Raw genomic sequence first — 21,882 nt, 5'->3', positions numbered from 1 at the left:
ATAGACTAGTTCCTAGATATAGATAGATACATAGAGCAATTACTTGACCGATTATAGTAATACGAAGTGTCCGACAAATTCTCGAACACTACTTCCGCTGCGGCGCCTTCTGTCGTACTCTTAGCAGTTGATATTAATTGATCTTTGGAGTACGTTTCTATTTCTATTTTATCTAAAAGTGTATAACCATCTGCCCCTACATATAAGTTCGCGTGTCAACAGAACAATAGTAAACTTCGGAGGGAGATATAATCACAAAGAAATCCAGCCCAAGCAAATTCAAACTCCTTTGCCAAAAAAAATATTAATCGCAATGCATACATACATACATGAATCATAACTTCGTCAACGATCCGAATCTTCTGCCAGATAACTCCTTGACACACAGATAGCTCTCCAATTTCAGTTGCATATCCTTGTGGCCATCGGCAACCTCCGTGACTAATCCTAGGATCTGCAGCTCCGAGCCAGTTATGGAACGAGAAGACTGCTTCCTGGGCCACTCTTCTTCTTCTTCTCTTGTCATTGCAGAAGAAGAAAAATATCGATTGATCAAACCTGCCAGAAAGGGTTTCTCCTTCGTTGGGCTGAGGTTGATGGTTGCCGTTTGAATTATGATTCGCTCGTCGCAGGCAAATGCTAGTGCTACGCCGGCGCCGCAGGCATGTCCGTTTAGACATGCGATGACTGGTTTGGGGTATTCGTCTATTATCTCGAAGAGTTGTATCAGAAGATCGAAGGAGGAATTTCTTTCTGCTGCGCTGCTAGCGTTCTCAAAACGCCCTCTTTTCATCCCAACGCCGGTGCAGAAATATGATCCGGTCCCCGTTATGACAACTCGTGAAACAGAAGGGTTGTGGTGGTAAGCTTTGAAACATTTGATCAAGCTGGTGAGCATGGATCTGGTCAGCATGTTACCCTTATTCGGTCGATTCAAGGTGATCTTCAAATCGCCAGTTTCGCTCTGTAAAAAGTGGATCTTCTCGACATGTTTAACTCGTTTCAGAGATGCCTTCATATATTTTATAGACAATTGATGGAAACCCGGAAGCTGTAACTCCTTTTCTCGGGGTTGTGATTTCTCTTGGATGGAGTCGACAGTAGCCAAGGAAAAGTCGCTCTGGACGCTTTCTGAAGAACCTCTGACTTGCTGATTTATCCAATTGCCCGTTGCAACCAATTCTTCCAGATTTACCCCGGTCTGAATACCTGCATTCTGAAACATAAAAACCACTTCCTCCGTCGACACATTCCCTTTCGCGCCAGGAGCGAATGGACATCCTCCAAGACCACCGACACTAGCATCAAAAACCCTGATACCACAAATATAAGCCTGCAGTACATTTGCCACAGCTTGGCCATAGGTATCATGAAAATGGCCCGCTAGGTTTCTGAGAGACACGCCGTTTTTCTCGAGATACCTGATCAGAGTGGCCACTTTGGCAGGTGTGCCGGCGCCTGTTGTATCGCCCAAACTTACTTCATAGCAGCCCATTTGCAGCAGTTCTTGCACACAGCGCAAGACGCTGGATGGATTGGTTGGACCATCATATGGATCTACGAAGATGCATGATACATAGCTGTGCACAACAGAATCAGAAATCCAGTACTTCGACCCTACATTGGGAAACTTACCCTCTCACAGCAATACCAGCTTCAATAGCCTTCTGAGCAACAGCTCGCGCCTTTTCAACCCCCTGCTCAACAGAGCAGTTGATATTCGCCTGACTAAACCCCTCTGTCGCGCTGATGAAGACAGCTACTTCTTTGACGCCTCGTGACAACGCAATATCCAACCCTTTCAGATTAGGAGTGAGTACCGGTAAACGAAGACCACTGGCCTCCGAATCTTCTGTAAGACTTCTTATTGCAGGATTATTCAGAATCTCCTGACAGTCTGCCAGTTGCGGTACTTTCCGCGTAGAGACAATCGAGGTAAGTTCAATACTCCGAAGACCAGCTCGCCAAAGTCGTTGAATCAGCTCGGTCTTTGTTTCTGTCGGAACAGCATCTTTGATACTTTGCAGCCCGTCCCTAGGGCCGACTTCGACGATTCGTACTTCGGGTACCTTTGGTCGTGTCATTTCCTGACCCTTCTCTCTTCCCGCCCTCTTGCCCACATCAATATATACAGCCTGCTGCGATGAGCTATCTAGTGCATGTTCCCCCCCTCTATTGTTGCTTCAAGATCGGAAACAAATTGTTTAGATACAGTGTAATATCTTCTGGGAACACACCGGAACACAAATTATGGGACAGGCGCAGTGGGGGACAAAAGCTGAGTCACGAGGGTTCAGCCTCGGATGTGATGACGCCCTCCAGTCACTCGACCACAGTTCACTTCCATCCATCCATCAAAGACCAGGTATCGTCATCATATATTACCTACGTAACAAAATATCAAACAAAAGTCAGGTGAACCTTGGCAAAATAACTGGGATCAAACACAATAATCAAAATGCAACATCGTCAGATAAATGCGTAACACAAAAAGAGAGAAAAAAAAATACTTAGGGTTGTGGCCGGGTAAATGACGTTGGTCTCTGTTTGCGGCAATGCCCGTGGAAAGACGTGGAAATACGGAGCCCGACGAGAAACTCCGCCGATATGCAAGTAACGAAACTAACAAGTAGTAATAAATTAGATCTGTTTTTCTGACATATATCTCGTTGGGTTGGTATGTACGGGCTTCATGACGAATATTGCTGATTCGCTGGTCGAATGTCGAGCATTGGGGGCTCGAAATGACGACTCGGCGGTATCGGTATGGCAGTCCTGAAAGATGTACTGCGTACGATAGGGCAGGAATTACCCGTTAGGAAAGATTAGGGCACGGAGGGCTCAATTTCAAAGTGATGTTAAATTAAATATTAAAGACATCATTCCTATGCATCTTGGACAAGAACAAAGTAGCTGTATTCTGCATAAATGATTGACTTACAATGGAAACAAATGACTAGGAGACGGTGGCATGGCTAAGTACTGCATTATAATCCCTCTAGATTCATACACTCTGAAAAGCTTGCAGCTCTATCGTTAAACCTTCTTGGCTATTCGTAGGTTGCTATAATGGACCTTCGATTGTAAAAACTGATACTAGAGTCGAGATGATTCAAAGTAAAGAGCGTACTATTGTGCAAAAGGCTCTCTAAAATGTCTATTGTGCCATTATTGCCTGTTTTGTTAATTGACAGATGCGTCGCGAGTTTCACTACTTGATTTGGTGGTAGACTGAGGTTTCTCGTAGGGGAATGAATTCTATTGTAATCGACATTACGACTTGATTTTAATTGAAGGTTCCAGCTAAGCGGTTGACTTGATTATTTGATCCTTTGTTTCCATCTTCATACTTTGGTCCAATAATACCTCTTGTGGGTTTTCAGAAGTCAGAACTGGTATCTGTTCCAGCTCCAACAACAGAAATCTGATATCTTGCTACAATATGGCCGACTGATAAGTCAAGTAGGCTTGCAAGGTCGAAGATGTATTCGGCTATCGATCCTGTAGACAATAAGTTGACAATAGTCTTTTTGTCAAATGTGAAACCTTGGAGGTTATTCGGGTCGTCGTTTGACAAACGTTTACTCGATTACGCACGTAACCCTAACTTCTCACCATCCTCTATCAAACACACAAAGCTGCATTCCTTTACCCTTATTTGTGTGTCAATTGGCTGCAGAAACTCTACCCGTACAAAACAATAGACTAGTCATTGTCAATACAAGAACTTCACAATAGCGCAATTAGATACAATGAAATATTCACATCATCTAGCTTCGTCAGGAAGGACCCGCCCATTGTTGGCCAGGGCAATCCCACACAGTTGCTATATCATTGCACATGCCAGTGTATACCCTTGTGATTCTCATTTTCTGTTCAGGTCAATAGCGTCCGAAGCTGCGCCTGAGATACTTAAACAGCGAACTTTTCCACTTGGGATTTCTGTGGAATCAGATATTCTGTTAGGGAACCTTACAACATTTCGCTGATATCCGATTCCAACGGTTTAAGATCAACCTATTTAAAAAGCACTTCGAATCAAAAACAAACAGCAAAATGTCAAATCCGGAGTCACAATCCCCGTCCGAGCAGCGATTGAAACCCCTGAATCAGGAAGAAGTATCCAGGACAAGGAGCAGCGAAGCCAGCACCATCTTTAGCAGCAGTAACGAAGATAAAGAAAATAGACCTCCACCGACGACTCCTCCACAGCCACAGTTCACTCAATATATTCCGGAAGATGACAGTGATGAGCAAGGTTACCTTATACCAATACCTTCAGTAGAATACGATGATGAGGACCGCGTTGAATACGGAAAGGACCCGATAAGATTACGAATGGCGTTGGACTTTTTGGAACAAAGAATGCAAGACATTGATGACGAGAGAAGGAGCTGGTATGGCGAGGATGCAGAGGAAGCAATGGAATATCAGTTCAGATTTACTCCAGACGAAATACAAGACAGAGCGGCGGCGAGACACGGTGGGCAGACTTTTTATCAGCACATGGTAGAAATTGGCCAGGCGCTGGATTTTAATCGTATTGTGGGGGATGAAACGGAATCGCAGCTTAATGAGAATCTTGCGGAGAGGGAAGCAGAGTGGAGGGATGGAACTCATCCGGATGCTGTACCAGAAAGCGATCACGGCGGTGGCGACGATCATGGCGATAGACATAATCACAATAATGAACATGGTCAGGGCGATAACCATGATAAGGGGGATGATGGAGATGAAGATGGAGATAAATGCAATGGAAGGGGATCAACTGAATCGTCAGAAAGTGGACACCGAGGCGACGATGAAGACGAAAGTAGTACATCATCGACGGATAGCACCAGATCGATTCCGAGACCTGGGTCGGGGTCTAGGAATCCGAAAAGAAGAATACGATCAAGCGGTACATCGGATAGTGGGAGGGCATCAAAAGAACCAGAGACTTCTCATCAAAGAAATAGCGTTGATGAAGCAGCAGCACGGCAACTTCGGTTTGACTTGCACCAGCAGCAACAACCAGAGCAGACAGAGGAAGAATACATACAACAACAGGAAGATAGATATAGGCAATGGAAACGGTTATCAGATATTCCAGAAAGCCCACAACCAGACAAGGAGCAACAAGAAGAGTCAGAGGAAGAGAGGCAGCAACGGGGAGAGATGATGCTGGAGGCCCAAAGAAGGCAATCAAACGCACAAGAACTAGAAGAGATGCAGCAGAATCGACAGCATTTACGAGATGCACTCCAAGAATGGCGGACAATACAGGATACACAGCGGGGTTTGACAGAGGAGCAACAAGAAACACGGCGACAACAAATGGGCCAGCTCTCCGCCCTACGGCGACGAATGTGGGAGTTAGGGCAACGGCAGCACATACATATGTTAGAATCACAGATATTGGATAGAGAATGGGACGAGCAACGATTAGACGAACAGCTTGACCAAGTACAGGGTCAACGGGAGAGTCTACGAAACCAACTACAACAACTGCAACAGTTGATGCGTGAACGAGGATTGAGATTGGATGAACAGGTACAGGAGCACGAGCAATTAGAGGAGCTACGTAGACTAGGCCAGCAAGAGCGCCATATAGAACAGCGGCTACGGGAGCTGCGGCACCAGTTAGAAAAAATAAGAGACACTTTACGCACGCAAAGACAAGGATATGAGAATTATCTACAACAGGAGCAGGAAAGAAATGATTCAGAGGCGAATAAACGTGAAAAAGAGAAGTGGTACGAGTGGAACAGACAGCGTGTGGAGGGGCAACGAGAAATCGAGGAATGGCTACTACGTGAGCACGATAAGCGGCAACGCGCAGACGAGATGGAGGGACGCGAAAGCGCACAAGAAAGTGAAAGCGAGGATAGTCCACAACAACAAGAACGAGAGCAACAGGGACAACAACAACAGAGAAGATATCCAGCTCAATCACTAAATAAGCCACCGCAAGTACCCGTTTGGTACACAAATCTCAAAGAGAAACAGAGGCAAGAAGAAGAGGAAAAAGGACGACGACAAAACCCTCAGGACTATCCGGCAGAATCGCAGAATCAACGACCGCCACCATCTCGATGGTTATTGTACCCTCAACCAGCGCCGCCGCAATCATGGAAACAAGAGCAAGGTCAATCGCAATGGCCGGATAGTGACAGTTCTTCTTCTAGCAGTCCGATAAGGAGAAAACGGGGCACATATGTAGAAGACGTTGAAGAAGAAGAGGAGGAGGAGGATCAGGAGGAAGGATACGGAGTATCATCGTCAAAGAGAGCGCGAAAGGAGGGGCCAGAACCAGACCAAGTACCTGGTATTGCAGCAGCACAAGCAGCAACGCTGGCACTACAGCGTGTCATAGAAGAAACACCACAACGAGCTGAAGGACGACCAGCACAAACTCCAGGACAGGGTTCACGACAGCTCCTACCAGCAGCAGAGATAAGAGAACAACAAACATCAGATGGAATGCAAGTGTCAGCAATATTTACCAATCCAAGAACAAGAGCAGTGATAAGACCAGAGGGGTTCGCCGGGCGTCCACCACGAATAAGCGGTGGAGCTTGGCTCATAACGAATCAGGAGGCAGTAGATGCACGAGACAGAATACAAGAAGATCGAAGAACATCTGAACTACAGGCAGAGCTAGAACAGTCTACAACGAGACCAGTAATAGATGATGATTATGAGCCTCCGTCATCTCCATCTCCACCTCGACGCCCAACAAGACCGGTGCGGAGACTATCGCCTTCATCATCACCGCCACCACTAGCCCTAACTTCAAATGCTGCTCAACAACCAGCTCCAATTGAGCCTCCAGTTAATCATCAACCGCCGATTTATTTACCCGGCCCATCTACAACTCGATCAACAACTTATCCACAAGCTCCGGCTCTGGATGAGCCATCAGTCTTACCTCAGGTTCAACCAGCAACCAAACTTGGAGAAGCCCCTGCAGAAGAACCTACAGCATCACAATCACTATCAACCCCAGATCCAGCTGCAGATCCAGCTCCCACCCGTAGTCCAACAAGAAGAGGCCAGACTCAAACGACTGCAACCAGCCCAATCCTAAAGGGCAGTCGTATCAGAAGACAAACATCAGCGGGAAGAGAATCCAAAGCGCAGGAGGCAGCCCGTCGTCGGCCGAGACGAGGACAATGGCAAACGCAGCACCAGAGCCAGATTCAGGATCAGACTCAACCCCTAGACCAAAACCAGATTGTGAATCAGAATCCCGGGCAGGCACCCGCACAAAATACTCCTCGATCACAACATATGAATAGAACACGGAGGCGCACCCGGCCCTATGATGCGATGACCTTGCGTCGTAGTACGCGGAACAGGAAGCCCCCTGACCGTTATGTTCCTGCAGGGTGGTAGTTCTGTTTCCTGGTCTTATGGTCTTATGGTTTCATGTTTCATGATTGTTTTTAGTTTTGTGTACTTTGGTTTGTTAGAGGGGTTGTAGATAAGATATATCGTCTTGGAATTTGCAAGTTGTTAATAATAATCAAACAGAAGGCCTCTTCATATTTCATATTAATAAAATCTAACCTTGTGTCAATTGAGAGACCAGGGGTGCTGTGAATCATATTTCGATTAATAGCATTGTCAACTGGTGTATCAGAGTGCCATCCGGCCCTATATCAAATAAAATGCCTATTTACGTCCTGTAAAATAGGGAGGTCTCCCGTTTGTCATAGTCAATTCGGCTGCATTATACAATAGACAGGCTCCTAAAAGTTGATATCAAATACACGGTACCCAGGGCTGATCAAGCAGGATCCACATGCGTCGGCAAATTATACTCCGCATAATCCAGATGCACAAACGCCCTATCGACATTCGCCACCGTGCTTTCAAGCATATACTGCAAACTCTCACCGATATCATGACTATCGTGCAAGCTTGTGTGTCCGTCAAGCACAATATCGACTTCTACGTTCAGTCTATCACCGGAATAGTACGCCTCAAGGTTTTGGATCCAGCGTATGCATTCTGCGAAGCGCATGACAATGTATAGCAGAACGCTGCGGTCCGCGGGTGAGGCGGCGGCACCTGTTAGGTGGGCTATGTGCTCGCTTGCGGTGCCGGCCCAGTTGCCGATTACATAACATGAAAGGAAGAGACCGCCGAGGGGGTCGAAGTACCTGCTGTTGGCGAATGTGCCGACTGTTTCTTATTAATCCGAGTTTGGATACAAGAAGAGAGGGGGGACTGACCAAGAGGGAAAACGATACTGAAGGTGTTGAATACAACGTCCGTCATGGCATCCTGAGCCAACGCTTGAACATTTGAATTGTTGATCCTTCGGCACCAGATCCAGCAAAGACCCTTGATGGCCACTGTTGATGCCATGATGATGAGTGCAGGCACCGTCAATTCAACTAAAGTATCATCTTCGTCGGCCAGGCGCTGTATCGAGAGAATTCCAACTTGGAAAAAGGATGTAATCATCACGACCGAGAAGATAAGTACCCCTAAAGGTTCCAGACGCTGACGGCCTACCGGGAAGCGGAACTTATCTCGTCGTCCGGTCAGCCGGGTAGTGCTCCAGACGATAGCTGTACTCAGAAAGTCGAGTGCTGCGTCTACCAAGCTAGCCAAGACAGAGACAGAGCTAGTCATTAGAGTGACGACGATCTTGGCAATGAGCAGGATCAGATTCGCTATCAGGTTGACGTATACAGCCGTCATGACGATGCGACGAGAGTCTTGCTCTCTTGACGATTGGGAGATTTCCATCATCTCGTCTGCATCGTCTGAAGATAATAGCAACGGAGTTGTTTCATTTAGATGACGGTGAGTGCGGTCAGTTCCCTGCGATTCGGATTCCGGCATAGCAGGGTGCGCTCCCAAGCTTCCGGGAGAAATGGGCATTGGATCTTCTGTAATCGGGTGCAAATGACTTCGGTGATTGGTAGCCCAGAATCGCTCATAATCTTCTAGCAGATCACGAGCAATCGATGAGTCTAGAAGGCGGTCGATAAAACTATATCGAGAAACGAGGTAGTTCATTCGCTCATAGTACTCCCGGCTAACATTTTAAGTGAGCTATGATTTTTGAGTCGTTTGACAGACGATTCTCTACTTACACCGGTTTCCGAAGCTTAGCCAATTCCTCGGTAGATGTATAATAATCCGACCTGGTAGCAGTTAGTACTCGCAAGGTTGGCGCGTGATATTATGGGAAAAAAAAGCACCATCGAAACGCCGGCCTTGTGTCTCCAATCAGAATCGAACCTCGCCTACGAGGCCGTTCCCCTGTCGGCGAGACGGTAAGATGTCGGATACTACCAGCAGTTTCTACTCCGTGGGAACCAGTTTCAAGGTCATCCACAGAGTTAGCCTTGTTATTGTCCTCGGAATGTGAATATCTTCTGAGCAGACGCGGCAGACTCTGGCCGCGAGTCGACATCATCTGCCAGCCATGTTGAGGGCTCAGTTCTAAAAAGGAAGTAGTATTTGACGGTGTACCCTGGTGATGTTGATTTGGGGGGGGCACGAACCCCGAAGAACGTCGAGGGGACGACATTGTCAGTTGAGAATGTATACGGAGTAGTTGAACATGGGTTGAAGTTTTTTTCAAGGGATGAAAGTTTGAGCTGGCAAACAAATCAGATAAGATCAATGAGGTCATGGCGCGTCTTGGCTACACTCTCTGATTGGTTGATTAAAAACGCAGGGTCAAGGTACAGCGCGCTATACCGGCCTTGGCGACATACTATGGAGTAATGCGTAAAAATGCATAAAAACATGTAGTTACTCACAGTATGGAGTAGTCTGAAAATAACATTCAGCCAAATTTCTTTCCTTAATGCCACGACCCAGTTTTACTAGTTAACTAGTTAGCTATGCTATTACAAAGCTGTAGTTAGTTAGCAACTACGTTAGATATTCTTTACGGGGTTGGTATCGAAACGGTACCAGTATAATTCTTGAGAACTTTGCATTTTGTCGCCAAGAGGCCGGTATATGTCTGCGGTACCGGTAAAAGACTCTATCATAACCCTAACATCCATCTACACTTGAGATTCACCACATATCAAATAACAAAACTGCTACTCAAGAATCTCTAGTGGCATGGAAGTATCTGAGGTTGCTTCAGACCCATAATAAGCTCGAAACGGATTTATCAGACGGTACAAGCCTTGGTCGCCCATGGTTCGCCTTCGGAAAGGATCCAATCCACCATGGTAAACAAAATCATTTACGGCCTTGTCATAGCAGTAATAATGCATATTGTAAATGTCGTTCCATTTATGATGCACAGTTAATACCGGTCTTTCATGCTCTGCGCGCTGGCCCCAGCCTAGTTTGTCGCGGATGTTCACGAGCAAATCGCGATAAGCATTCGGGTCTCGATCCATGAAATCCAAGTGACTCAGTTCAACAGACCGTACAGAGGCCGGTAGGTCTGCTAGTACGCTGAGTAGATCATCGCCTCGCACGAGAAATCCCGAAAGGCCAAAATGTTGCAGCTTCTTCCATTTCTCACTGATTTTGGGTAAGATCGTGTCTAGAGGGATAAAGTGCTCGGGGTCAAAGGGATGGTCTGCAGGCATGTTAAAGTGTCGAGATTTTTCATGGTTAACATTGATCTGCAAACTGAAGTGCTTGAGATCCGACGCCGCACTTAAGGCACTTTTAAGAAGCCCACTGCGAAATGATGACCACCTGTGTGCTCTAGATGATTGTCCATCCGCTGAGAGGGTCAGGTCAATATGACTGAAACCAGGGAGTAATGAAACCAAGTTGGTATACTCCTCACACGGTTGATCAAAGACGCGGCAACTTAGTCCGGTCAGATGAAGGGTGTGTGTATCAATAACAAACTCCGAAACATTATTAGATATCTTCGAAAGTTCATCAATTACAACACAGAAGCCACGCCACTTCATTTTCTCCTGGGTCCAAGGCTGCAGGGTATAAGAACTCTGTGAATTTGATTCATAGGGCGGCCATGTGTACGAAATTGGGTAGTTAAATTTGGGGGGGAAGGATCGAATCATTGGTGTCTCATATAGTGGCATGTCAAGAACTCCATGAGCTATAGGAGTGACCGTTACCCGCCTCAACCTTGGGAAACGCTGTAAACCATACCTAAAAGCCTTGACATCATCATCAGACTCTAGCACGGTTTTCTGCTGTTGTATTAGCTGCTGATAAAACTCCCAGGAAACATGAATCGATGGATCTGCTTCCTGGAATGTCTCCTGCGACCTGCGATTTTTCACATTTTCTTCATATGATTCCTCGAACCACCAAGGAATCCCCTCATAGGAGTTTGGATCATCTCCCCACTGGGCCCAATTTTCACCGTCCAAGAGTTCTAGTACGCGTTCCGGGGCATGTTCAATAAGGCGAGCATCATCCCAGATGATCTCAACAACGTTGTGCCGAAATGTCTCGTGATCTGCAATCTCGCGCAACACTTTGATGTTAAGCGGATTTGCAGATAGAAATACCCTGTTGAGACGCAGTTGCGCTAATCGACTTAGCGTTAAGCATGTCAGTCGTAGGCTCTTGATGTCCCGGTTAGGCAGGTAGGAGAGAATTAGGTCCAAGAGTTCAACAGGAAGAAGTGTGAGTGCACCCATGACTGGACATTCGCAGAGACTAGACCGTCTGAATGGCAGATAGTGTTCTGCGGGGCTTGAATTTGACCAGCAAGCTAAGTGGTTACTAGTATCCCCAAACTACAACTAGCTTGAGGGTGTCGGAAAAACTATTTTCTGCAGCCGATTTGGACCCCAAGAGCTATGCATGCAAATCTGGCAAGCTATTAAATGTACGTCAGCTAGCAAAGCTAATTGCTAGGGTCGTCCACATGATAATGTAGTGATCGAAACGAAACAATCCGATCAGGCCTCGATATACAACAATACAGTATATACCAGGAAATCTGTATCTTCTGATTGGCCGGTTGGAGCAATAATCTATGATATAGCCACCAATCAGACTGCAAGCAGGATTCACAGAATAAGTCGCCCCACACAAGTGTGACGAATACTTTAGGAACTTCAACATCACGCCCTATATGTTCATGACCCCTCTGCTGATTATTCAACCACAAATATTGGCATCGTACTATGTAAACCTCTTCATAATCTACCCGTTGACATGATAGGGCAATTCCCGCAGTTGGAGATTGTCTTCGCGCGTCCTCATGCCCCGGGAGCATTCCTGCACCGAGCCGGGGTGCGGAAAGAGGTTCCTTCGAGCAGAGCATTTGGCTAGACATCGACTGAACCGTGAGTACTTACCTCTAAGAGACTGTTATATTTGCTGAATATGATATTGACTTAGCTCAGACAGTCCCAAGCAAATATATCAATGCCCGTCATGTCCCAAACGCTTCGTCCGAAGGGACTTGCTCCGGAGACACGAGGAACGCCATGCCAAGGGCATGTGGTTCCGCAACTCAGGCGGGTTTGTGGCAGCCAACACTCCCAGCTCTTCGCATGAATCTTCTGAAGCTCCGTCTCAGTCTAATATGCAAATGGCGCATGCTGCCATATTCACTGAACGAGAGCAGGAGGAGGATGTCCGGATGAGTTCTCCGGATATGCACTCAGTCAAGATATCTCCTTACGAAGATGCTGGCAGGGTATATGATCAGATGGGGGTCATGGACACAACGAGACTTGAATGTCATAATGACCATGTCATATCTTACGGCCAGCATCTGGGGCCAATGGATTACCGGAACCCAGGCCCTACCGTACGTGGCCCTGACCCTCACAATGTGAATTTTGCTCTTCCACAGTTTGTAGAAGATCAAGTCACTTCACTATTCTTTGATTCGTCAACAAACATTCCCGATCCAGCCTTGGACTTTGAGTGGTTGTTTGATAATCTCTCTGCCGACCTGAACACTACAGGAGGCAGTGCTGGCATACCGTCCATCACCTCCCCACACAACAGCATCTCATCAACAGATATATCACCACCCGTGCTACCAGTGCCATCACCTGCCCATATCCGCCATCCGTTGTCGCCTCGATCATCTCAAACGTCACCCTGGATCCAGGTTCGTGCAAACCTGTTGGAAGCATTGAGCACTTTAGATTCGGAGACAGCGATGTCATCCTTCTTTTATCCGAGTAAACTTGCTGGATTCTGGGATTTATACTTTGAGAATTATCATCCACACTTTCCCATTTTACATAAACAGACACTTGACCCAGTAAAAGCGTCGCCTCTCATGGTTGCCGCTATTGTTACGTTGGGGTCGACGCTGTCAGGAGACGCAGTACATTGGCATGCTTCTATCAAGATCCACGATACCCTGCGATATCTTATTTTCGGAGTACGTCTTTTACTGGCTGCAACGTACTGTAAAGAAGAGAGATACTGACTTGATAGACTCCCGACTTTGACCCTCCCGCATCACTATGGTGTGTCCAAACTCTCCTGATTTTACAAGCACATGAGAAAATGTTTTCTACAAGAAAACATCACCAACTCGCACACATCTTCCACGGCGCAATCATCACACTCATGAAACGTGGCGTTGCATATCAAAACACCGCACAAACACCCGGAACAACTCCACTAGAGCAGTCATGGCATCGATGGATTGAAATGCAGGGCTCAAACCGAACTGCATTTTTCGGATTCATCATGGATGCTCAACATAGCTTCATGTTTGGCCACACATGCATTCTTTCCGTGCATGATGTGCGCTTGCCCTTACCATGTGCAGATGTACTTTGGGACTGCATGAAAGCCGAGGATTGGGACAGGATGATGCGCAAAACACCCGAGTCACCAGGCTTTCTGCCTGTATTAAAACGTCTATTAGCACGAACGCCCATCCCACCACATTGTAGTGCATACGCTCGCTTTATCCTACTACATGGTCTATTTAGCGTAACCGCACACCTAAAAGCGCGAGACTCGGTAACATTGGGTGTCGGACGCATGCCGACGGCAAATTCACCTCGTTTGGATGCAATCGATACATGGAAAGAGACCCTAGAACGCGCAATGGATACATGGTCATTCTCGCTCGCGTCACGGAGCTCATCGCTTGCGCTAGAAGCGTCAAGGCCTCTTCATCGTATGGCCTATGTGGCTATCTACACCGACATAAACGACATACATATCCTCGCCGGCGCACCATCTCTACTAGGAAGTCTGCTCTCCAACAACGACCGCCTAAGAGCGACCGCGCGCGTGCGCTTATGGAGCGAAAGAGAAGAATCCAAAAAGGCTCTCTACCACTGTCTACTACTCATACAAGAAACCATCTTCACCGGCCAACTGTATCGCGCCACGAAAGATAACATTGCGCTCCGTCCATGGTCGATATACCACGCCTCACTAATCCTTTGGGCGTACGGCGCCATGGCCCGGGAACGAAGCCAGTCTCCAGTACCATCACAACACCCATCATCAAGAGGCAGGAAACCGTCCTGCGGCGCGGAAGAATATCTCGTGCGCATGCTGATGTTGCTTCGGCATGATTCGGCGGATATCAATATTGTGGCGCAGGAGACTTCGGGGTTACTGCAGGCGGTACGCGAGAGTCTGGAGGGATGTAGATGGGAGTTGTTGCAGGAGGCGTACGATACGTTGGGGAGGTTGATTGGGAATGACTCGATGTGATTTTTTCTGTTTGATACCATTTGTGTTTTCTTATATCCATTCATTGTCCATTTTTAAATTTAGGTTTGAATAGAACTGCATCCAGTCATTCCGCCAAAATGACCATGAGGGCATGGTTGGTCTTTTGTTTCACATGAATGTACTCAGGTCCTGGTATTTGAAGTACCTAGGTAGATAGCATCTGCGAAATTGACTGGAAGTATTGGTTATTCCCCATGTACGGAAAGTATGGTGAAGAGCGTAGGAGGTTCTGAGGTTATTTTATATTCAACCTATAAACATTTGAACTTTCTCACATGCTGGTGTCAGATGCAATGTGCAGATATATATCACAGGATATCGCCACCGGATATTTTGATTTTCATAAATCCATTTCCATATACCGTCTGGACCTCATTATCTACTCCGTAATCAAATTAGTAAATATTCACTCCCATAGTCAAAGACAAGAAAAAAGCCCGCATACCTATAAAACAGCAATGCACTCAATCTCAACATCTGTGTTAAGAGGCAAAGTCTTGACAGCAACGCAACTATCCCATCACCCCCCAAAAAAGTCAGTTTCTCTTCCCCCCAACAAGTCAAACAGAGCACAAGATTTGACTGAAAATGTTGACTCACGTCCGGGAAGGCTTGACATCGCCCCAGTACTGCGTATACACCGAATTCATATCCGCAAAGTTGTCCATATTATCCAAAAACACATTGACCTTGACCACCTTGTCGATCGAAGTACCAGCTGCTTCGAGGACGTGGGTTAGGTTTTTGATGCATTGGTGCTGTTCGAATATTTCGTCAGCCAACTTCACTTTGAAGAATGGGATTTGGGAGGAGAGGGGAGGGAAGCGGGGAGGGATACAGTGTGAGCCTTGATATCTCCATCAACCAACTTTCCGGTCTCGGGGTCCATGGCTACGGCGCCGGAGCAGTAGACGACGCCGTTGGCGATGATGGCTTGGGAGTAGATACCGGGCAAGGGCTTGGGAGCCTTTTCGGTGAGGACAGGGGTTTTGGTTGCCATTTTGTTTGAAGTACGTTATACGGAAGCTCAAAAGATTTTAGTTTGTAGAATAGGAAGTGTGCGGAGAAGGAAAGAAAAAGAAATTCAATAGAAAAACAAAACGTATTAAATACTCTAGCTAGTGCACAGCTCAGATAAGCTCAGGTAGTTACAGTATTTATCTGCCCCTCCACCTACTCACTACTTCTGGTAGCCCCCTCAGATTACCAAGACGAATGATTCCACTATATCACTCAAGAGCAAGACTGTATATTCATCCCATTGGCTCATACGTGCATGTACAGCAAAATAAGGAGGTTGCTGAGGGGAAGACTGGGCATCCCACGTTCCGTGTTGTGCCGTTGAAGATAGATAGATAGATAGATAGATGTTTATTACGCCCGGAGGCACTAAGCCTATAGGGCACTAGCGTATTAATTACATAATCCATTTCCCACAGATCCGACGTAAACTCGTGATAGCCCATAATTTGTTCTCGTACCGTGTCAGCTTGGTGTTCGGGTTCTCCGGTTGGTGTTTTTTAGGGTGGGGAATTTCCCTTGTTAAAGGTGTTGGCTAGTAGATGGTCTTAAAGGTTATCTTCTCCAAGTGTGCGGTGTCCTATCTTCGGCGGCCGCAGCAGTATCTACCTGGGAAGGGATAGATTACTTCCTTTCCCCTATGTTGATGGAGGTCCGGCTTCGGGTTCCTGTTCTAATCTTCCTGTTGCAATTGCGTACTTGATTACTGCCTGGACGGCCTTCATGTCTGGTTGCCATCGATCCGGGTCGGAGCGTGATTTTCCGCCTAGGAAGAAGGACAGGTTACCTCGTCTCGACTCTGTGCATTGGTTCATGCCTTCTCTCATCGCTGTCCATTTTGTGCAGCGGAATAGGAAATGTTCCACTGTCTCACTTGCTTGTCCACATGCGCAGAGATCGGAGTCTGCTGCGCCTATCCTATTCAAGTAGCTGTTGAGCCCTGTCATTCCTGTCCGAAGCTGGGCCAGGATTTTTGCCTCTTTCCGGTTCAATCTGTCGTACAAGCTCCTTGTATGTTTTCCTGGAAGAGCTGCATCTACAGCCTTTGAGTATTTACCAACATTCTCTGGGAGAGTCCATTCTAGCTGCCGTTCCGCAAGGGCGAGCCTGATAGCAGTTGATCTAGCTTGGGATGGTTGTTTCTCCGGCAGATGCTCTGTTCCTGTCGCTTTCTGTGCTTCAGCTTTTGCTCGTTGTTTCAAGTTGATATCTGCATGTGCTGGTATCCAGATTGCATTTACTGCGTTTCCTCGCCGGTATAAGGTCTCAATCTGCTTATATATCCGCTGGATGGTTTCTTGACCAGATTGCTGGCGGGGTTGGCTGATTGCTGCCACTGCGGATCTATTACTGCTAAGGATAGATATCCATCTACAGCATGCCCCAGGAGGGACTCGTTCTAGGGCGACCGCCATCGCTTCTAGTTCTGCTGTATAAGGATTCTGCTCTGTCCTTTTGCCCAGGGTGATCGAGAAGCTGGATATGTCGGTTCCATTATTGTCTGCCTGGGTGTCTCTTATATGGCCTCCTATACCCACTATTCCGGATCTAGCAGATGCACTTGTGGCAATTAGGATACCAATTGCCTTCTTAGCAATTTGAATGGTCTGTTCCCCGTCTTTTTCGTGTATCGTTTGTATACGCGCTGTCCATGGTGATATTGTGAATGCTTGGATAGTTTCTATCCGCTCGGTTGTTGTTGTTGTCTCTAGGGCTCGAGCTATCCTCTGTAGCGGAGACCTGAACCTCTGGGTTGTGATAGTCCTTAGTTTGACTAGGGGGTTTGATTCAGGTAGTGTTTGGATGTCGATGTGTAGTTTTATAGCTTTCTCCATATGTCGATTGTGGAACGGCTGGATGCCTGCTTCTGCCTCAGCCACAGCAGTTGCTACTGTCCGAAAGGCCCCCGTTACTGCAATAGCTCCATGTTTCTGTATTCTGTTTAAATATTGTGTTCCCCTTGCTCCACAGGCATGCATCCAGACACTAGAAGCGTAGTCTGTCACTGGAGCTACTGTAGCTCTAAATAGTTGTCTTGCTGACCGTGGGGAAGTCATCTTTAGCCTTCTCAGCGCCATGGCTGCCGTGAGTCCTTTGGTAGCAGCATTGGCAATGTGTTCCTTGAACCGTAGCTGGGAATCCATCACTATTCCTAAAATCTTTGCACTTTCCTTTGGTTCGACTATTTCGCCTTTAATCAAGAATGGTATGCTGCTTGAACGGCTTGCCGTCCGGGTGAAGTGAACTATGGCCGTTTTATCACATTCAAATGTTGCCCCGCTTCGTCTTTCCCAATCCAAGGCTCTGTCGATTATGGCTTGTATGCTAGCCCGGTTTACTTCTGCTGATGGGCCTGATACCCATGCCGTATAGTCATCCACAAATGCAATTGCTCCTCCGGAGGCACTTATCCTGTGTTGTACTAAATCCGCATTGAAGAACAGGAATAGTATTGGGGACAGTGGTGATCCTTGTGGTAAGCCTGCCTGTGGTAGCTCCCGTTGTTCGCTTGTAGATCCATTAACCAGGATGTTTGCTGTGCGTCTTGAGCAGAAAGCATCAATCCATCGAACTATTTGGTCAGGTATTCCTCTTGCCTTGAGTCTCTGCAGCAGTCTCTCTTTGAAGACTCCATTATATGCCCCTTGGACATCAAAACTGACCAGGCTTAGTACCTTCCTATTTCTCCAGGCCTTATAGATCTCTTCTTGCAATAATAGAAGTGCCTGTTCTGCCGAGCGCCTCTTCCTTGCTCCAAAGTGGTTTATAGGCAGCAGGCCGAACTCTTCGACAGCGTATGATATCCTTTCCGCGACGACCGCTTCCAGTATTTTACCCAACGTGGAGAGCAATGATATTGGTCTCCATGCTTTAGCCAGCGCGTAATTTTTCTTGGCCGGCTTCTTTAGCGGTATAATCTTAGCATTTCTCCATTGGGAAGGGAGATCGCTATCTTGAAGTGATATCTGAAAGATACGGAATACTCTTTCTTTGACCACTGGCCAGAGCTGCCTCCATACCATTGCTGGGAGGCCATCCTCTCCGGGTGCTTTCCATGGCTTAGCTTCAAAGACTTTTTCGTTCAATCTCCTCCATAGTGAGATCAGGCATGTGTATCGGCTCTCTTTGTGGCCGAGTTCCCTCATCTTCTATTCTCGTCGGTAATGGTGGGAAAAATGTAGCAAGCAACTCTTTCATCTGCTCTCCTTTATCTTTGGTAGTAGATCCATCTGCCTTTACCAATGGTGGTATTTTGTCGCTGAATGAGCTGCTATTAGGTTTTAGATATTTAGTTGCCTGCCATATATTTGCATCATTAGCAAGGAAATCTTCCCAGTGTATCTTCTTCTGTTTCCGGATTGCATCATGATATTCTTTTGCCGCTTTATGTGCTTGTTGTTCGAGCTCATGGATTATACATCCTGCTCTACGCCGCGATCTAGCCTGATTTCTCCAGTATGTGTATATACGGCGAAGCTGCGTTAGATCTGTCGTCCACCATCGTTTCGCGTATGGTGAGGGTTTTGCCTTTGGTGTAAGTTTTGAGACTGCTTCTGTGACCGCTATCATCAGGCGATCCGTCTGCAGCTGGACTGAGCCGTCCAGGGGAACCCCTTGTAAGCTGGTAGTGACTCTAGCTCTAATTTCTGTCCAAGGCGCGTTCTTCCAGAGCAATCTCTCAGTGGTAGGTCGATCCGGGACTGATATATCAAACTCTGTTTCAATAGCTTGGTGGTCTGATCCATGGTTTGTATAGTGTATGCCACATTTAACCATCTCTTCTGCTAGCTCCGTCGATGCTAAGACTAAGTCGATTGTTGTTTCTGTATCCCCTGAATGCCATGTCTTTGTGCCTCTTGGTAGAAGGCTGTGGAGTGAGTGTTCGGTCATATAGTCAACTAAAGCATCAGCCTCCCCCCTGTCTTACTGGAGATATTTGGTCTCCGCCCCAGAGTTGGTCATGCCGATTGAAGTCTCCCATAATTAGAACATCCATCCGTTTTCCATCTCTTCCCCGTATGTCTACCACTAGGCTATGTAGTAGCCTAGTTGTAGATATTAGTGCTTCCTCATTGTTCCCCTCCACATAGACTGAGGCCACCAGTACTGCCCTATCTGGAAATTGTAGTATCGCAGCTGTCAGATCTGAGGATTTTACTGGGATCTGTTCTGCCTCAATGTCGCTCCGAACCCATAGCATGCTCCGGATTGGCCATCTTCCTTCATGTCTCTCCGTGGGTGTCATCTTAGTCCAGTAGCTGTGTCCCATTGGGCTTGTTATCATTGTCTTCTCAATCATCCGCGCGTATGGCTCGGATATTGCTATCGCTCCATAATCTCTAATTTCGTTATCGTTCATTAAGCTTTGTTGTATCATATCTCTTTTGCCCACATTGAGTTGTAGTACGCGAAATGATCTATGCATGAGACTGTATAAGGCGTATTCGACAGTTTTTGCTGAATGACTCATGAGGCCCTCCACAGGGAACACACTTTAGAATTGTATCCTGGCAGGTGCTGTGATGATGTCCCTTATTTGCACATCTAGCGCAGGTTTGAGCCTTCTTGCAGGAAAAGGCCTTATGCCCCATCTCTTGGCAGTTATAACATTGAGCAGGTCCTGTTTGTGGTTCAAAGACCCGAGTATATGCGGATTCTCCTGCTATATCAAAATAGTTGCCTTCTATCAGACGTCTGGCTTCCGTCGCTTTGGTAACGTATATTACCATAGATCCATATGCTTTGTTGGAGTCTTTTTTGCTAAGCCAAGAGATCTTAGCAATGCTGACGTTATTTTCTTTCCCCAGGATTTCGGCTGTCCCTGATAAGATATTTCCATCTGCATCTAATACTGCTGTCCGGTTAGCATTGTCGATTTTGACCGGATATAGCTGGTTTCGTAGGATTCTTATTCCTGGTATCTCAATCTTTTGGGCGGCTTCTTTGATCTGCTGCATCTCGTCTTCATGTCTGCAAACCACCTTGATCCGGTCTGCAGTTTTTGGGTCCTTGATCATTGCTGCACACCGCCAGTTTTCTGTTTCCTCATTCCCACGCATCTCTTTTTCGATCTGTTGTCTTATATTGGCTATCTGGGTCTTCGCTTTGTCTTGTTCTCCGACCCGGGACGTGTCGATTGTGCAGAATAGCGTATTAACTAATGTAGGACGGGCTAGGGGTACTAGCTGTGTATCCTGTTGATGACTGGGCTGTCTATCAACTACAGCCGCGTATGTTGTCATAGCCGGAGTACTTGCGACAGTGTCTAGCTGTTCCTGGAGTTGCTTGTAATCTTCTGTAGCTTGGCTTCGGATTGCTTCTACTTGGGTCTGCAGCGCTTGAATTGTATTGCTCTGTTCCCGGATCATTTCAGACTGTTCCTTGATCATCATCTCTTGTTTGATAAGGGCTTCTTTCAGTCCTTTAACCTCTTGGTAGGTGCTTTCTAGGTACTGGCCTATCTTTTTAAGCATGTCCCTGTTTCCATCTTTTCCGCTCTGTTTCTCCTCAATAAGGCCAGCGGCTTTCTTTACCGCTGTTAATTCCACTTGGGTCATTGATTTCTTGGACGTTCTAACGGCGCTGATATTGTCGCTACCCGAGGCCTCTCGGGCCCTTGTTGAGGGCATTACGACGCGTCCCGAGCGCGTTGTTGCCGGCTCCTCCACCATCGCGTCCGCCATCCCCAGCTGGTCGTCGAACCGGCTGTTGTAATGACAGTCGAATTTTCGAAATGACAGTCGAAACAGGTCACTTTGCCTCTCTCTCACCTTCAGTATAGTTTCGTCAAATGCCGGTAGGGTACTGCCGTTGAAGATGGATACAAACCTGTAATATAAGATAAAGAGTGGAGTAGGTACCTGTGCATGTGGATACTGGGTAGATAGTGTAAGCTGGATTTCATTTTAGAAGAATCTGGAATATCGGTTAAAGGTATAGATTCTCAATTTGACTGTAAGAGTGGGAATTTGTAAAGAATCTAGAAGAATTGTATCTAACTGCTAGCTGATATGTATATGTTCTGTCACCCCGCAATTCTGCATTCGGCAATCCGTTGTACTATGAGTGCTCGCAGTAAACAAGTATACCATCCCACGCAAGACGTGGACCACATAGATCCATGAGTAGCTTGCATACATAGTCAAATGATCTTCATCCTTACACTTCGGCCTTTTCCACGATTTGTCTGAATGTTGCACTCTAGTACTAACCCGTGCAAGCGTGGACATT

The 21,882-nt window shown here is 46.7% G+C and overlaps 8 protein-coding genes across 8 annotated transcripts; 2 read left to right on the top strand and 6 right to left on the bottom strand.

Moving 5' to 3' along the window:
* Window positions 1-334: 334 nt before the first annotated feature.
* EYB26_009054 (uncharacterized protein) lies at window positions 335-2,084 on the bottom strand (the record flags this gene model as incomplete). Its single annotated transcript, XM_054268305.1, has 2 exons — window positions 335-1,580; window positions 1,636-2,084. 2 exons carry the CDS (start codon window positions 2,082-2,084, stop codon window positions 335-337), a joined length of 1,695 nt encoding a protein of 564 aa, XP_054124280.1.
* Window positions 2,085-4,056: 1,972 nt separating this feature from the next.
* Window positions 4,057-7,377, top strand: EYB26_009053 (uncharacterized protein; the record flags this gene model as incomplete). The annotated part of the gene is made up of 1 exon (XM_054268304.1): window positions 4,057-7,377. One exon carries the CDS (start codon window positions 4,057-4,059, stop codon window positions 7,375-7,377), a length of 3,321 nt encoding a protein of 1,106 aa, XP_054124279.1.
* A 394-nt stretch (window positions 7,378-7,771) lies between these two features.
* Window positions 7,772-9,532, bottom strand: EYB26_009052 (uncharacterized protein; the record flags this gene model as incomplete). Its single annotated transcript, XM_054268303.1, has 4 exons — window positions 7,772-8,169; window positions 8,220-9,034; window positions 9,093-9,143; window positions 9,201-9,532. 4 exons carry the CDS (start codon window positions 9,530-9,532, stop codon window positions 7,772-7,774), a joined length of 1,596 nt encoding a protein of 531 aa, XP_054124278.1.
* A 526-nt stretch (window positions 9,533-10,058) lies between these two features.
* On the bottom strand, window positions 10,059-11,597 carry EYB26_009051 (uncharacterized protein; the record flags this gene model as incomplete). Its single annotated transcript, XM_054268302.1, has 1 exon — window positions 10,059-11,597. The coding sequence occupies one exon, from the start codon at window positions 11,595-11,597 to the stop codon at window positions 10,059-10,061; it is 1,539 nt and encodes a 512-aa protein (XP_054124277.1).
* A 569-nt stretch (window positions 11,598-12,166) lies between these two features.
* Window positions 12,167-14,610, top strand: EYB26_009050 (uncharacterized protein; the record flags this gene model as incomplete). Its single annotated transcript, XM_054268301.1, has 3 exons — window positions 12,167-12,251; window positions 12,312-13,309; window positions 13,366-14,610. 3 exons carry the CDS (start codon window positions 12,167-12,169, stop codon window positions 14,608-14,610), a joined length of 2,328 nt encoding a protein of 775 aa, XP_054124276.1.
* A 466-nt stretch (window positions 14,611-15,076) lies between these two features.
* Window positions 15,077-15,631, bottom strand: EYB26_009049 (uncharacterized protein; the record flags this gene model as incomplete). The annotated part of the gene is made up of 3 exons (XM_054268300.1): window positions 15,077-15,143; window positions 15,232-15,389; window positions 15,470-15,631. The coding sequence occupies 3 exons, from the start codon at window positions 15,629-15,631 to the stop codon at window positions 15,077-15,079; spliced, it is 387 nt and encodes a 128-aa protein (XP_054124275.1).
* A 3,086-nt stretch (window positions 15,632-18,717) lies between these two features.
* EYB26_009048 (uncharacterized protein) lies at window positions 18,718-19,614 on the bottom strand (the record flags this gene model as incomplete). Its single annotated transcript, XM_054268299.1, has 2 exons — window positions 18,718-19,519; window positions 19,580-19,614. 2 exons carry the CDS (start codon window positions 19,612-19,614, stop codon window positions 18,718-18,720), a joined length of 837 nt encoding a protein of 278 aa, XP_054124274.1.
* A 455-nt stretch (window positions 19,615-20,069) lies between these two features.
* On the bottom strand, window positions 20,070-21,281 carry EYB26_009047 (uncharacterized protein; the record flags this gene model as incomplete). Its single annotated transcript, XM_054268298.1, has 1 exon — window positions 20,070-21,281. One exon carries the CDS (start codon window positions 21,279-21,281, stop codon window positions 20,070-20,072), a length of 1,212 nt encoding a protein of 403 aa, XP_054124273.1.
* Between the last annotated feature and the right edge of the window lie 601 nt (window positions 21,282-21,882).

Source organism: Talaromyces marneffei, chromosome 7, assembly GCF_009556855.1.
Source record: "Talaromyces marneffei chromosome 7, complete sequence".
Lineage (NCBI taxonomy): Eukaryota > Fungi > Ascomycota > Eurotiomycetes > Eurotiales > Trichocomaceae > Talaromyces > Talaromyces marneffei.
This window is presented reverse-complemented; position numbering and strand designations above follow the sequence as displayed.